The sequence below is a fragment of the Salmo trutta genome, chromosome 5 (assembly GCF_901001165.1).
Source record: "Salmo trutta chromosome 5, fSalTru1.1, whole genome shotgun sequence".
NCBI classification, from domain to species: Eukaryota; Metazoa; Chordata; class Actinopteri; order Salmoniformes; family Salmonidae; genus Salmo; species Salmo trutta.
Genome location: NC_042961.1, coordinates 55,006,933 through 55,023,275, shown reverse-complemented (window position 1 = coordinate 55,023,275; position 16,343 = coordinate 55,006,933). Strand labels below are relative to the sequence as shown.

General features: G+C 44.1%; 1 protein-coding gene across 1 annotated transcript in view; it reads right to left on the bottom strand.

Annotated features, from left to right (window-relative positions):
• Positions 1–208: 208 nt before the first annotated feature.
• Positions 209–16,343, bottom strand: part of LOC115194557 (astrocytic phosphoprotein PEA-15-like) — a 40,132-nt gene continuing 23,997 nt past the window's right edge. Inside the window, exons 2-4 of the mRNA XM_029754346.1 lie at positions 1,536–1,710; positions 1,061–1,216; positions 209–368 (exon numbers count right to left, since the gene is read on the bottom strand). Of these exons, the coding sequence (XP_029610206.1) occupies positions 304–368; positions 1,061–1,216; positions 1,536–1,707 (393 nt within the window). The 5' untranslated portion in view covers positions 1,708–1,710 and the 3' untranslated portion in view covers positions 209–303. The remainder of the gene's footprint in view (positions 369–1,060; positions 1,217–1,535; positions 1,711–16,343) is intronic.

Genomic DNA, 16,343 nt, shown 5'->3' with positions numbered 1-16,343 from the left:
GACACACACTTACACATTTTCTTAAAACAGTGTTACAAGTACAGGTACGTACACAAGCTCTAAACTGACCAACACATCTGTTAACAAGGGGGATTCATCCTCTCCATCTTTCATCTTCAGCTCTTCCTTGGATAAAGGGGTGGTGAAGCATCATGGCGCTCTGATTGGTTGATTGGAGAGGTGTTGCTAGTGTCTCTGGGTAATATGGTTTGTGTTAGTGGAACTGGGGGAGGCGGGAGGAGGAGGGGGGTCGAGATGGTTGGAGTGCCAGGGGTCAAAGTGCAAAGGTCAGAGGTGTAGACCTCACACTTTTTTAGGGGGAGGAGCCAGCTTGATGATCTCGTCTTCAGAGGGCTGGCGAATGATATCTAAAGAGATAGAGAGCAAGAGAGAGTGGAGAGAGAGAGAGAGAAAGAGAGGAGAGAGAGAGGTCTCAGTAAGCTGCTGCAACAGACGTGAGAAAATGACTGAAAATAAATGAAGAAAAAGTCAAATAAGAAAGAAAGAATTTAGAAATCTGAGGTTAAGTGAGAAGAACGCCTCGAGGAAGGACTAAAGAAGACAGAGCACAGAGAAATACAGTTTATAGCTGGAGATAGATTAGGAAATAGAGCTCAGAGAAATACAGTTTATAGCTAGAGATAGATTAGGAAATAGAGCTCAGAGAAATAAAGTTTATAGCTAGAGATAGATTAGGAAATAGAGCTCAGAGAAATACAGTTTATAGCTGGAGATAGATTAGGAAATAGAGCTCAGAGAAATACAGTTTATAGCTAGAGATAGATTAGGAAATAGAGCTCAGAGAAATACAGTTTATAGCTAGAGATAGATTAGGAAATAGAGCTCAGAGAAATACAGTTTATAGCTAGAGACAGATTAGGAAAGAGAGCTCAGAGAAAAACAGAAAAGATAAGGAAAAAATGGAGAGAGGAGGGAGAGAAAGAGTGAGAAAAAAACAAAAAGTGGAGTGAGAAAGTTAAAGCAAGAGGAATTAGGAAGAAGAAATAGAAAAAAAGGACAGAATGTTAGAAACAGAAAAAAAGAGGTATAGTAAAGTGACCTTTGTATTTCTTGGCAGAGGGGATGCGTGTGAGCTTGGTGTCGACCTCATCGTCCTCAGAGATCTTGAGAACCGTGGTGCGGTACTCGATGACCCGGGTCAGCAGGTCTGGTCGCCGTGAGATCTCAAAGATGTGCTCAATGTATGACAGGTTATCTGTGAGGGAAACATAGGACATTTTTAAGGTGCAAAAGAGCACAGTTCTTTGCAAAAATACGGTAAACCTTACTATAACATGGCAGCGTGATTACATTTTTAGATTTTCTTAAACGTGCTTTATAAGATCTGTGCTCATTTGCAGCCTCCTTCCTCCTGCTCCCTCCTCTCCCTCTCTCTCTCCCTCCCTCACCTTGTGCCAGTTTGTCATTCTTCGCCAGGTAATTAAATCACTCTCCACTCACCTCCATCCATCCTTCCCTCCCTCCCTTTCCCTTCCCAAATGTTGAGCTGGGAAACCTGGAAACGTCTCCCTCACCCTGTGCCAGCTTTTGGTTCTCCTCCAGGTAGTTGAACCACTCCTTGGAGGAGGTGATGGTGTTGCTCTGGTCCTCTGTGATGTCCTCCTTGCAGGCAGACTTCAGCTGGTCCAAGTCCTCATTGGTGATGTTTTCAGACAGGTCGCTGAGCAAAGAGCTGTACTCCGACATGGTCTGATGGAAGGAGGGGGAGAGAGCGAGGATGAACGTTAGTCAATTCTGTTTCTTTATCAGAGAAGAAACAGGATGAAGGCGACCCAAAACAGCCCAGGTAATGAGGGTCACAGAGGCATCTGGCTAGCCTTAGTTTGGCATGGCAAGGCTTGGAATGACAAGGAGTGGCAAAGAGTGGAACGATCGCACAAACAGATATATGACCATGCTAACCTCTTGCTGCCAAAACTAGTAAACTATTATTAAATAATGTACATAAGAGCATGAATGTGTGGTTACATTTCTTTAGTCTGTCAGTGATCTGTTCTCTAGACATTTCCCCTTAACCCTGTAACACAGTCAGTTCTATTTCTGATCCGAGAGCTGTGTTCACAGGCACCCCCTACATGGAGCTGAGAACACAATTCTATCTCTTTAGAGACGAGTAGGAGAGAGAGAATGGGACAGAGAGACCGAGAGAAAGAGAGACTCTATTGGACACTGTCCTTCTATTGTGATCTCTGTTACAACAAGTTCTCCCACTCTACCGATGGCAGACTGGAAAGGGGCTATACTTACCATAGCCAGGAAGCCACAGAAACATCAAAACGGTATGCAGTATTGGAGACAGCTGTGTGTCTGTCTCTCTGTCTATCTCTCTGTGTAAGTCTGTGTGTGGATTTGTGTGTGTGCACTATTGACTTCTGTACAATGGCATCTGCGTACAATACAAAATGAGTAATGGTGGATTAAGGAGCATCGAGTGACATCCACAACAATGGCTTTCAGTTGTCACACACGCATAAACGCACGCACGCATGCACACGCACTGTCTAGACTTGAAAAGGCAAAGTCAAATGCTTGGTGGATCTCTCCGAAGTCTATTGTCTGATTTAGTGTGTGTGTGTGTGTGTGTGTGTGTGTGTGTGTGTGTGTGTGTGTGTGTGTGTGTGTGTGTGTGTGTGTGTGTGTGTGTGTGTGTGTGTGTGTGTGTGTGTGTGTGTGTGTGTGTGTGTGTGTGTGTGTGTGTGTGTGTGTGTGTGATGAACAAGGCTCATGGATGGCCTAAATACTATAAGTGTCATATTCTCTTCTACCAGCAGAGGGCAGTGGTTGCTCTATAGATGCAATGGTGTGTGTGCCCTCTCTCCCTTACCTAGCTGCCCAGACTCCTTGCTCCGGCCAAACGCCACGCTCACAGATGTTAGTTTCTTCTCTGCAATGACTCTGGATCTGAGTACCACCCAGACCCTTCACTGTAATCTCTCTCTTGGCAGAAACTAATCTCAGGTCAGTTTGTGGCATTTTCCCTCAAAAGGTAAGGTTATAGTAGGGTGATCCTAGATCTGTGCCCAAAGGAGCGAGGTATAATAACAGTGTGTTTTACAGGCCCTCCCTTCATTCACACACACGCACACTCGTACACACGTACACACACACACACACACACACACACACACACACACACACACACACACACACACACACAGTCATTACCTTAAATGTCACATGCTCAATCAAAAGCCATTTTTACTCAATAAAGTGAAGGTAAAGGGGATACCTAGTCAGTTGTACAACTGCATTCAACTGAAATGTGACCGAGGACTGCCTGGGGAAACACACTGCCCAGGTGAGACCGAGGACTGCCTGGGGAAACACACTGCCCAGGTGAGACCGAGGACTGCCTGAGGAAACACACTGCCCAGGTGAGACCGAGGACTGCCTGGGGAAACACACTGCCCAGGTGAGACCGAGGACTGCCTGAGGAAACACACTGCCCAGGTGAGACCGAGGACTGCCTGGGGAAACACACTGCCCAGGTGAGACCGAGGACTGCCTGGGGAAACACACTGCCCAGGTGAGACCGAGGAGGACTGCCTGGGGAAACACACTGCCCAGGTGAGACCGAGGACTGCCTGGGGAAACACACTGCCCAGGTGAGACCGAGGACTGCCTGGGGAAACACACTGCCCAGGTGAGACCGAGGACTGCCTGGGGAAACACACTTCCCAGGTGAGACCGAGGACTGCCTGGGGAAACACACTGCCCAGGTGAGACCGAGGACTGCCTGGGGAAACACACTGCCCAGGTGAGACCGAGGACTGCCTGGGGAAACACACTGCCCAGGTGAGACCGAGGACTGCCTGGGGAAACACACTGCCCAGGTGAGACCGAGGACTGCCTGGGGAAACACACTGCCCAGGTGAGACCGAGGACTGCCTGGGGAAACACACTGCCCAGGTGAGACCGAGGACTGCCTGGGGAAACACACTGCCCAGGTGAGACCGAGGACTGCCTGGGGAAACACACTTCCCAGGTGAGACCGAGGACTGCCTGGGGAAACACACTGCCCAGGTGAGACCGAGGACTGCCTGGGGAAACACACTGCCCAGGTGAGACCGAGGACTGCCTGAGGAAACACACTGCCCAGGTGAGACCGAGGACTGCCTGGGGAAACACACTGCCCAGGTGTGACCGAGGACTGCCTGGGGAAACACACTTCCCAGGTGAGACCGAGGACTGCCTGGGGAAACACACTGCCCAGGTGAGACCGAGGACTGCCTGGGGAAACACACTGCCCAGGTGAGACCGAGGACTGCCTGGGGAAACACACTGCCCAGGTGAGACCGAGGACTGCCTGGGGAAACACACTGCCCAGGTGAGACCGAGGACTGCCTGGGGAAACACACTGCTCAGGTGAGACCGAGGACTGCCTGGGGAAACACACTGCCCAGGTGAGACCGAGGACTGCCTGGGGAAACACACTGCCCAGGTGAGACCGAGGACTGCCTGGGGAAACACACTGCTCAGGTGAGACCGAGGACTGCCTGGGGAAACACACTTCCTAGGTGAATGGAAGAGGGGATGCAGCGCAGGGCTATGTGACAATGTGTGTTTGGGAGGGTGTGTGTGTGTGGGAGAAAGGGTGTATGTGTTTGGGAGGGTGTGTGTGTGTGTGTGGGAGAGAGGGTGCATGTGTTTGGGAAGGTGGGAGGGTGTATGTGTTTGGGAGGGTGTGTGTGTGTGTGGGAGAGAGGGTGTATGTGTTTGGGAGGGTGTGTGTGTGTGGGGGAGAGAGTGTGTATGTGTTTGGGAAGGTGGGAGGGTGTATGTGTTTGGGAGGGTGTGTGTGTGGGAGGGAGGGTGTATGTCTTTGGGAGGGTGTGTGTGTGTGTGGGGGAGAGAGTGTGTATGTGTTTGGGAAGGTGGGAGGGTGTATGTGTTTGGGAGGGAGTGTGTGTGGGAGAGAGGGTGTATGTGTATGGGAGGGTGTGTGTGTGTGGGGGAGAGAGTGTGTATGTGTTTGGGAAGGTGTATGTGTGCATTACAGTATATTAATGAGTATTTTGTGTTTTATATCACTTGCACTTCTAGAGGCCTTCAAAGGCTTCTAAACTGGCAGCAAATACAGGACAAAAGAGACCATCTGGACACTGCAAAATGCTCCAACATTTAAGGTTTAAGACTTGCTGCCACACCAATCTGTCCCCTATACATTTTAAACTGGTGGGACACTATAACCACATATGAGTTAAATTGGTACAGCATTCTCCCTCACGGGTGCAACAAATAGGGTGTCTTACAAGGCCTCAAGATATGTTAATGAGCAAGAAACAACAATACCATGCACTCACTAGTGGTCAAAAGATTTTTTGTGCTCCAAAGATACGGTACGGTACTGTATTCTGTGAGATTGAATTATAGTACCATTCAAAATACAGCAATTCTTTCTTAACATTCTTAACATTTTCCCACAATGCACCGTAATTTACAGTATACTGCAGTAAAACGTATCAGAGTATTTTACTGTTAATAATGCAAAAAAATGACTGTATAATTTAGTTTTCCATTACAGTGTAGTCTATTTCCCCTTATTTCAATTTTTTCTTTCTGTCTCTCCCTTGCTCTCTTTCTTATTTTTTGTCTCTCTTTCTGTGTCCTTCCCTCTCTACTCTACATCTCTCTCTCTCTCCATGCCTCCTATCCCCTCTCTCTCTCTAGCTCCCCTTTCTCTCCCATTCTCTCTCTCCATGCCTCCTATCCCCTCTCTCTCTCTAGACCCCCTTTCTCTCCCATTCTCTCTCGCCACGTCTCTCTCTCTCTCTCTCTGCCTCCTACCCCCTCTCTCTCTACCCCCCCTTTCTCTCCCATTCTTCCTCTCTCTCCCATTCTTCCCCTCTCTCTCTCTCTCTCTCTCCATGCCTCCGATCCCCTCTCTCTACCCCCCTTTCTCTCCCATTCTCTCTCTCTCTCTCTCCATGCCTCCTATCCCCTCTCTCTCTCTAGCCCCCCTTTCTCTCCCATTCTCTCTCTCTCTCTCTCTCTCTCTCCATGCCTCCTATCCCCTCTCTCTCTCTAGCCCCCCTTTCTCTCCCATTCTCTCTCTCTCTCTCTCTCTCTCCATGCCTCCTATCCCCTCTCTCTCTCTAGCCCCCCTTTCTCTCCCATTCTCTCTCGCCCCGTCTCTCTCTCTCTCTATGACGAGGCTGACACTACTTCCACACATAGTAGAGACCCTGTCTAAATCCAGCACGTTCTCATGAACACAAACATGCTTTTGTCTCCTGCTCTTCTGCTCTCCCTGTCTCTCCACCCCTCCCTTCCTCTATTCCAGTGTTTGGAGGTTGGAGAGGGGAGAGAACCTCTGCTGGTCTTCTCTGTTTCTTTCCCTCTGCTCTCTCTCCCTCCTCCATTCCCTCCCTCCATCCATCCCAGTGTTAGGAGGGTGCAGAGGGGGGACATGGCTGCCTGCCTAGCCCAGGCAGCCCCTCTCCACTGTGACTAAACTGCTAAATCTACCCCCTGGCATCCTTCTGGCCTAGCGCCTAGCAGACCTGGGTTCAAACAGTATTTGAAATCATTCCAAACACTTTGTGATTGATTGAGCTTGACCTTCTTCATGGATCAATAGAATAGTCTCAAAATTATAATCCCCTACCATCTGATACCTCTAGGCAGGTTAGAGTAAACGCTCAAAGTTATTTGAAATGTTTTACAAATTATTTGAACCCAGGTGTGGCAGCCTAGAGCCTAGCACACCATAGAGACTGTTAATTTGACTAGAGAGCAATGTCACTGTGCTATTATCTCTTTCGCAGACAAGACCTACTGTTCTCACACACGCACGCAGGCACATGCTGTCAAGCACGCACATACACACACGATTGTCAAGGAGCTAAAAACATGCTTCACACACCTGAGAGAGGGAGATTAAGCCTTCTCCTTTATCGCTCTCTTGCTCTCTCTCTTTCTCTCCTTCCTTCTTTCTCTCTCACCCTCTCTTTCTCTTGCTCACTCTTTCTCTCTCTCTCTCTCTCTCTGTGCCTCCATCACTTTTTTACCATGGCTACTCGACCACGTTGGAGGGTGGTCCCTCTCAGTGCTCTACAGTGCAAGCATTTCATAAATATTGTCAGAAGTATGGACACATGTGCAACTTGCGATTTATAGCTAAATATATACTGCAGTAGCTGTTTTCAAAGTATTTCTGCCATTTTGTTTCATATCTGTTAATGCACAAAGAAATACGAATCCTAACGTTATATCCCACCTCGCGCAGCAACACTGCCTGTCTGGGGGGCTGTGCGCACTGTGAGTGAAGTTATGAAAGTTTCATTTTTAGAAGCAAAGCACACCGGCAAAGAAGTTGGTATCCTCGTTTTTCTTGGATAGTTACATTGTTTTGTTCACAACTTCCACTGCTAGAGAAGAGACGTTGTTGGTCTCTACTAGTCAGATTCTCACAGGCACACCGTACAACTTGAGTGTCACACATTTCAGCAAATAAATGTCCTGTTTCAAATAAACTCAATGTCTAAATTAATTGTTTACGAGGTTACCATGAATTACCATTAATTGTTTTCGAGGTTCAATATTGGATTTGTTAAATAAAATTATTCAGTAGTGACAAAAAAAATATATATGGCAATAATACATTTTTATCGCCAGTAAGAAACGGCTAGCCATTGGCTGCTAACAGCTGAGAACTGTTCGCTAACTGGCAAGCACAAAAACAGTCAACAACTTCGGGAGTACAGACCCCCAGAAATCAGCCGTTCGCCCTCTAGTGGGCAAAATCTGTGTGCATTAAGGAAATAGACGCCTGGCTCAAATAGAAGCTTGTCTGTGTTCAGTGTTTTAAGCAAATAAACACCCGGGCTACTAATTTAAGGTTTACATTATACGGACTGTGTGTGTCTGCCTGATTGGGGGGCTGTTGTTCTAATAATCACCCCCCCCAAGCCATTCACCCCGCTGACATTGCCATGGAGACCGGGCCCTGCTTTGTCTTTCAGCCCGGAGACTGTTACCTAGTGATAGAGAGAAAGAGAGTGAGGACAAGATGTGTGACCTGTTGCCACAAGAAAAGGGCAACCAGTGAAGAACAAACACCATTGTAAATACAACCTATATTTCTGTTTATTTATTTTCCTTTTGTACTTTAACTTTTTGCACATAATGACATTTTAATGTTTTTATTCTTTTGGAACTTTTGTGAGAGTAATGTTTAATGTTTTTTATAGTAAAAAAAAATGTGTTTGTTAATTTTTATTGTTTGTTTATTATCTTCTTCACTTATTAACATATGTTTCCCATACCAATAAAGCCCTTGAATTGAATTGAGAGGAGAGAGACTGACTGACTGACTGACTGACTGACTGACTGACTTACTTGAGCTTTTGAATGTGACACCATTCTACAAATGTGACTATGGTGACAACGTCTGACTGATGTCCACACACACGGACACAGGCTCACTGTTCTATAGCTCCATGACCAATATCTTTTGAACCATAATAGTCTACGCCCTGTCTAAGCCAGAACACACAGATTTTGGCCTTACTGCTATTAGCCCATACAAACGCGTTGAATAACAGATTCACAACATGGAACAACAGATAGTCCCAAAAAATGAATAAAAACAAAGTTTGTTCTGAAATGTCTCTCCTATACCTGAGAGTTATAAGAAAGATCAGGATTTTTTTTTTTTTTTTAACATGTATTTAACCCTTTTTTTTGGCATGAAACTCCATTTATCCTTCCATTCATGTTTTCAACTGGTACCGGGGGACCTTTAGACAAGTCTTTTGAGACCTGTGGGTGTCCTAGAACAGAACAACTGACATACGTGTACATGAGTCTCACCATATTAGTGTGTAGACCAAACTGTTCTGACACTACATACAGAAGTTGGCAGATCAGCTTGACCGACGTCAGAGGAGTCCCAAGACGCTTGTAGGGGGTCGTAGAGCAGAACGGAGAACACCATCGTGTTCATGAGAGTCTCATCTCATAATAGTTTGCAGAACAAACCATTCGGAAGGTACGGACAATTTTGTGAGAAGACCGATTTTCGGGATGTCTCATGGTCTGACAAACACCGCTCTAGCTCTGCCACCTTTCACCGCAGATTCGGAAGTGCGACATCGGTCGATGTGGTGGATTGAGACGCATCCAATGCAAATGAACAGATATCTCCAGCTTGAAATTGACATATGTTTATGGGGATGCTGTTATTATGCTGATTAGATGTTGGTGGGGGCGTGGACATCGACCTTAGGGGGTTTTAAACAATGCCGGATTAACATGGACCTCTTCTACCATTAAAATATATCTTCTTTAGACATGGTGTATGCTTGTGTGTGTGTGTGTCTGTGAATGTTTGAGTGTATGTGTGCGTGTCTGAGTGTATGTGTGAATGTGCGCACACTTTTGAACCATGGGTCTCAAAGCTTAACCAGGGTGAAATGGCTAAATAGCAATCTTTACATGTACCCATGACAACCACGTTACTGTGATGTGAGCCACAAAAATCACTCTGACAAGGATTTAGGAAGAAAAGAAAATACCTCCATCTCTCTCTCTATGTGTGTTTGTGTGTGTGGGGGGGGTGTCGGTGAGAGAAAGGCCACCATCTGAGACACAGAGCAGGGAGAGTGGTCAAGGAGCATGAAAACATCCCTCTGTATCTCCCCACATTAAAAAATGTGGTAGGAATTCACTGTAGTATACTGTAGTATTTGCAGTTTACTATAGAATAAATACTGTAGTAAAAAAATGTAGTATATATTGTAGTATTTACTATAGCTAAAAAAATATATATTTTTGTGGACTGTAGTGTTTTTGTTCTACAGTATACTACAAAATTCTATACTAAGTACTACACATGATTAGGGTTGCACATTTTGGGGAATATTAAGAGGTGGAAACTGTCCGTGGGAATTAATGGGAATATATGGGAATGAATATTAATACCATTTAAATGTAGATTTATTTTCCATTGGATATATTTACCATACCATATGGAGACAGAAACATACAGTGAGGGAAAAAAGTATTTGATCCCCTGCTGATTTTGTACGTTTGCCCACTGACAAAGAAATGATCAGTCTATAATTTTAATGGTAGGTTTATATGAACAGTGAGAGACAGAATAACAACAAAAACATCCAGAAAAACACATGTCAAAAATGTTATAAATTGATTTGCATTTTAATGAGGGAAATAAGTATTTGACCCCCTCTCAATCAGAAAGATTTCTGGCTCCCAGGTGTCTTTTATAAAGGTAACGAGCTGAGATTAGGAGCACACTCTTAAAGCGAGTGCTCCTAACCGCAGCTTGTTACCTGTGAAAAAGACACCTGTCCACAGAAGCAATCAATCAATCAGATTCCAAACTCTCCACCATGGCCAAGACCAAAGAGCTCTCCAAGGATGTCAGGGACAAGATTGTAGACCTACACACGGCTGGAATGGGCTACAAGACAATCGCCAAGCAGCTAGGTGAGAAGGTGACAACAGTTGGTGTGATTATTCGCAAATGGAAGAAACACAAAAGAACTGTCAATCTCCCTCGGCCTGGGGCTCCATGCAAGATCTCACCTCGGTGAGTTGCAATGATCATGAGAACGGTGAGGAATCAGCACAGAACTACACGGGAGGATCTTGTCAATGATCTCAAGGCAGCTGGGACCATAGTCACCAAGAAAACAATTGGTAACACACTACGCAGTGAAGGACTGAAATCCTGCAGTGCCCGCAAGGTCCCCCTGCTCAAGAAAGCACATATACATGCCCGTCTGAAGTTTGCCAATGAATATCTGAATGATTCAGAGGACAACTGGGTGAAAGTGTTGTGGTCAGATGAGACCAAAATGGAGCTCTTTGGCATCAACTCAACTCGCCGTGTTTGGAGGAGGAGGAATGCTGCCTATGACTCCAAGAATACCATCCCCACCGTCAAACATGGAGGTGGAAACATTATGCTTTGGGGATGTTTTTCTGCTAAGGGGACAGGACAACTTCACCGCATCAAAGGGACGATGGACAGGGCCATGTACCGTCAAATCTTGGGTGAGAACCTCCTTCCCTCAGCCAGGACATTGAAAATGGGTCGTGGATGGGTATTCCAGTATGACAATGAACCAAAACACATGGCCAAGGCAACAAAGGAGTGGCTCAAGAAGAAGCACATTAAGGTCCTGGAGTGGCCTAGCCAGTCTCCAGACCTTAATCCCATAGAAAATCTGTGGAGGGAGCTGAAGGTTCGAGTTGCCAAACGTCAGCCTCGAAACCTTAATGACTTGGAGAAGATCTGCAAAGAGGAGTGGGACAAAATCCCTCCTGAGATGTGTGCAAACCTGGTGACCAACTACAAGAAATGTCTGACCTCTGTGATTGCCAACAAGGGTTTTGTCACCAAGTACTAAGTCATGTTTTGCAGAGGGGTCAAATACTTATTTCCCTCATTAAAATGCAAATCATTTTCTAACATTTTTAACATGCGGTTTTGTGGATTTTTTTGTTGTTATTCTGTCTCTCACTGTTCAAATAAACCTACCATTAAAATTATAGACTGAAAAAAGTATAGACTTTTACCTTATCATAAGTAGACATAATTGCAAATTATTAAATCCTTCTAATAGAAGCAAAAACTGTTGTCACCTTTTAGTTACGAATTTTACTTTAATTAAATGAGTCGACTCTTCACATGGGATGATTTCACTGAACAACAGAAGAAAGGGAATATTGAATGATCCCCAATGATCCATCGCATCTCCCAAAAACGTTTTCAACATACATCTGTAAAATTATAGTCTAGAAACTCTCAGGCTTCCAAGTCTTCTCCCTGGACCTCCTCAATGTCCACCTCTTGAACATCAGATTCTGAGGCCTCATCTTCATTGTCACTTTCCAACCTTGTTGAGGATGGCTCATTGTCAGGCTCAAAAAGCCTAAAATTTCCACAGATGGCCACCAATTTTTCAACTCTTGTATTGGTAAGCCTGTTTCTTGTTTTGTTGTGTGTGTTCCCAAACAAGGAACAGTTGCGCTCTGAGGCAGCTAATGTTGGTGGGATTTGGAGGATGATGGAGGCAACAGCGGAATGAACCTCAGATCCACAAAGTCCCTTCCACCAGGTGGCTGATGAGATTTGTTGGCACGACTGCCATATTGCATCTCCATCCCAAAGTCCTTACTTGGAAGTGTACTTCGCCAGACTGCCAAGAAACTTGCCCTCATCCAGACCAAGGTGTCGAGACACAGTAGTGATGACACCATAGGCCTTGTTGATCTCTGCACCAGACAGGATGCTCTTGCCAGCATACTTGGGGTCCAACATGTACGCTGCGGCGTCTATGGGCTTCAGGCACAAGTCTTCACACTTTGTAATGTATTTCAGAACTGCAGTTTCCTCTGCTTGGAGCAACAGTGAAGTGGGCAGGGCAGTACAGATTTCTTCTCTTACATCTGCAAGCAGAGTCTGAACATCAGACAGGATGGCATTGTCTCCCTCAATCCGTGCAATGGCTACTGCTATAGGTTTCAGAAGTTTCAGGCTGCTAACCACTTTCTCCCAAAACACATCATCCAGGAGGACCCTCTTGATGGGGCTGTCCATATCGGCAGACTGTGATATGGCCATTTCTTGGAGAGACTCCTTCCCCTCCAGGAGACCACCCCAACGGGTGTTGCTGGGCAGCTTCAATGTGCTGCTCTTATTCTTCTCACTTTGATTGGTGAGGTAGATTGCTGCTATAAATTGATGACCCTTCACATACCTAACCATTTCCTTGGCTCTTTTGTAGAGTGTATCCATTGTTTTCAGTGCCATGATGTCCTTGAGGAGCAGATTCAATGCATGGGCAGCACAGCCAATGGTTGTGATGTGAGGGTAGGACTCCTCCACTTTAGACCAAGCAGCCTTCATGTTCGCAGCATTGTCTGTCACCAGTGCAAATACCTTCTGTGGTCCAAGGTCATTGATGACTGACTTCAGCTCATCTGTAATGTAGAGACCGGTGTGTCTGTTGTCCCTTGTGTCTGTGCTCTTGTAGAATACTGGTTGAGGGGTGGAGATGATGTAGTTAATTATTCCTTGCCCACGAACATTTGACCATCCATCAGAGATGATTGCAATACAGTCTGCTTTCTCTATGATTTGCTTGACCTTCACTTGAACTCTGCATCAAGCAAATTAGTAGATAAAACATGTCTGGTTGGAGGGGTGTACGCTGGGCAAGGAACATTCAGAAATCTCTTCCAATACACGTTGCCTGTGAGCATCAGAGGTGAACCAGTTGCATACGCAGCTTGAGCAAGACATTCATCAGCATTTATCTGACTACGTCCCTCCATTGTAAAAAAAAAAAACCTTCTGATTCCAGGAGGACCATGAGCTGTTGCTATCGATAAGGTGTCTGATTCATCATTTTCACCTAGAAATAGAGGGACTTTTGTCAGAGATTGCTTGTTGTGAGAGCTGAGGGAACTTTATGCACTTGGCCAGATGATTCTGCATCTTTGTTGCATTGTTCACATATGATTTGGCACAGTACCTGCAAATGTACACAGCTTTTCCTTCTACATTAGCTGCAGTGAAATCTCCACACATCAGAAAGTGCCCGTGGCATTTACTTGTAGAGATAAGGAAAAAAAAAAAAAAAATAAATAAATAAATACAATTCCATGTACAGATAAATAGTTAAGCAGTTAGATTAAACAACTCCTTTGTAAGATACATGTTTTAAAATGAAACACGTATGGAAAAAGGTCAATCAACAGTCCCCAGTTAGCAGGTTCAAGCAAGCTAAAACCCACAAGGTAGCAAAAACTAACTAGCAGAAATTGTTAACAAGTTAGAAATTATTTAAACACTGCTGTAGGCTACTATTTACTAGTTAACAAAAAATCATGTATGTCATATAAAATATATTCACCCCACACAGTATTGTAATCAAAACTTACCAGTAAGCATGTAGTCCTTAGCTCATACAGTGTAGTAGTTGGGGCTCAATAGCATCTCATTAGTGTGCAAGATCTTGAGAATCAGCTGTACATGTGATGGGAGAATGCACTGTGCATGCAGAGGGTTGAATTGAATTGGTGATAGTTTAACTAAAATATGCCACAAGACCTAGAATTGCCTTATGTGTATCCCACAAAAAAAGGCTCACTGTTATAAGCTAACTTTTCTGATGAATTTAAGTAAAACTCTCAAAATTCCCGGGGTTTCCTTTCCATGATCAAGGGATACTACAGGGTATAGTATAATATTCTACAGTATACTAAAATTGACTATAGAATTCTATAGTAAGTACTGTAGTATTCTATTGTAAACTGTAGTATTCTATAGTAAGTATTGTAGTATTTTATAGTAAACTGTAGTATTCTATAGTAATTACTGTAGTATTCTATAGTAAACTGTAGTATTCTATAGTAAGTACTGTAGTATTCTATAGTAAGTAATGTAGTATTCTATAGTAAACTGTAGTATTCTATAGTAAGTACTGTAGTATTATATAGTAAACTGTAGTATTCTATAGTAAGTACTGTAGTATTCTATAGTAAGTACTGTAGTATTATATAGTAATCTGTAGTATTCTATAGTAATCTGTAGTATTCTATAGTAAGTACTGTAGTATTCTATAGAAAACTGTAGTATTCTATAGTAAGTACTGTAGTATTCTATAGTAAACTGTAGTATCTTTTTATGCCTCTATCAGTCTTTCTTTTATTCACTCTCATAATCTTAAATTATCCTGTATCTTTTCTAAACTCAGTCCCTCCACGGCAGCCCCACTTTCCTTCTCCGCTACAGTGTTGAATTGTCGCATGGTGTGGAGCTGCTGAAAACAAAACATAAACAAACACCCACTCCCAAAACTAGGACAGGACAACAGGGGGCAATTCAGACTCTCTGCATGGTGCCACAGCATATCTCTGTCCACTGCTGTGTCGCTGACACACACACACACACACACACACACACACACACACACACACACACACACACACACACACACACACACACACAGCTGGCTGATACACCCTGCGGAACACTTCTGGAGCTAACAGAAGGTACTACTCCAACATCTTTAAACACAGATCCACTTTGTCCAAACTACACTACAGACCGGTGGCCAACTGAAATGGAAAGAAGAATACTATTTGGTTATACTATATTCACATATTATTATGACATTTGTGACAGTTGATTCATGACTCTTGATTCATGACTCATTCCTAAAACTAATTCCAATTTACCAGCGGTTTGAGATGACTTCGGAACCAATTGGGCTATTGAATGCCACTTGTCATTTTTCGAGAACAATACCGTGTCTGATACTAGCGTTAGCATCCCGTATTATCGGCATATTCAACAGCGTTTAAGAAATATATGAACTTCAACAGTGTTATCTTGTGATCAAGCCATCAATGTTTTGTGATTATTGGTGCAGTAAAAATGTTAGCTAACGTGTTAGCAATTAGCATGTTTGATATTTCAGTGGGAATACTACGACTAGCAGCAGTTTAGCAATAAAAATACGTCCGGTATTATCGGCATACGGTCCCCAGTTATTGGCCATCTTACTATTTTGTTCAATTACAAGATATATCCGTTTAATTTTGTTCAAAAAAGAGACAACAACCTCATATCCGAAGTGTTTACTAGATAGTTGACTAGTTGGCTAGCCTTCCAGTAAAAAAAAAAATACTTGTCTGTCAACTTTTCATTGCGTAGCCCGGTGCGCCCTCCTGCAGACTCTTAAATGGTTCATCACCAGCATCTTCTTCAGTGTTGGAACCAAATAAAGTCCCATTATTTGTTTTACAGACTAATCTTATGTTTTGAGAAAGTAGATAACGTTTTAATACTAACGTATAAATGAATCATTTAGGTAAAAAGTTGGATATTAAATTATCTGTCACACAGTTGAATTTTACAACACACATAAACTGCAATGAAAATCAGTGGTCAGCTAGCGAGAAGGGCGTCTTAGTCGCAAAACGTACCGTTATTTTCTAGGCCACTTAAATGTTGAGCTCGAGGTGATCTTCCAACCGCTAGAGAGTGTCTGAAGTTAGGGGCTGTCCGATGTTGGGGGACAATGAGCTAACAGTGAAGCACTATTCCACTGACTGAGTCTCTGTCTGTTCTCGGTTTTACAGCTAGAGGGCTTCAATTAAGCATTGTCATGTGAATCCATGCACGCACGCCCACACACCAAATTAAGATTTGATCTCACCACAGCCAATTAAAGGTTAAAGGCCACGCTTAAGGTCACAGCCATTCGCCTCTCCTCTCCTTCTCACCTCAAATCAAATCAAATGTATTGGTCACATACACATGGTTAGCAGATGTTAATGCA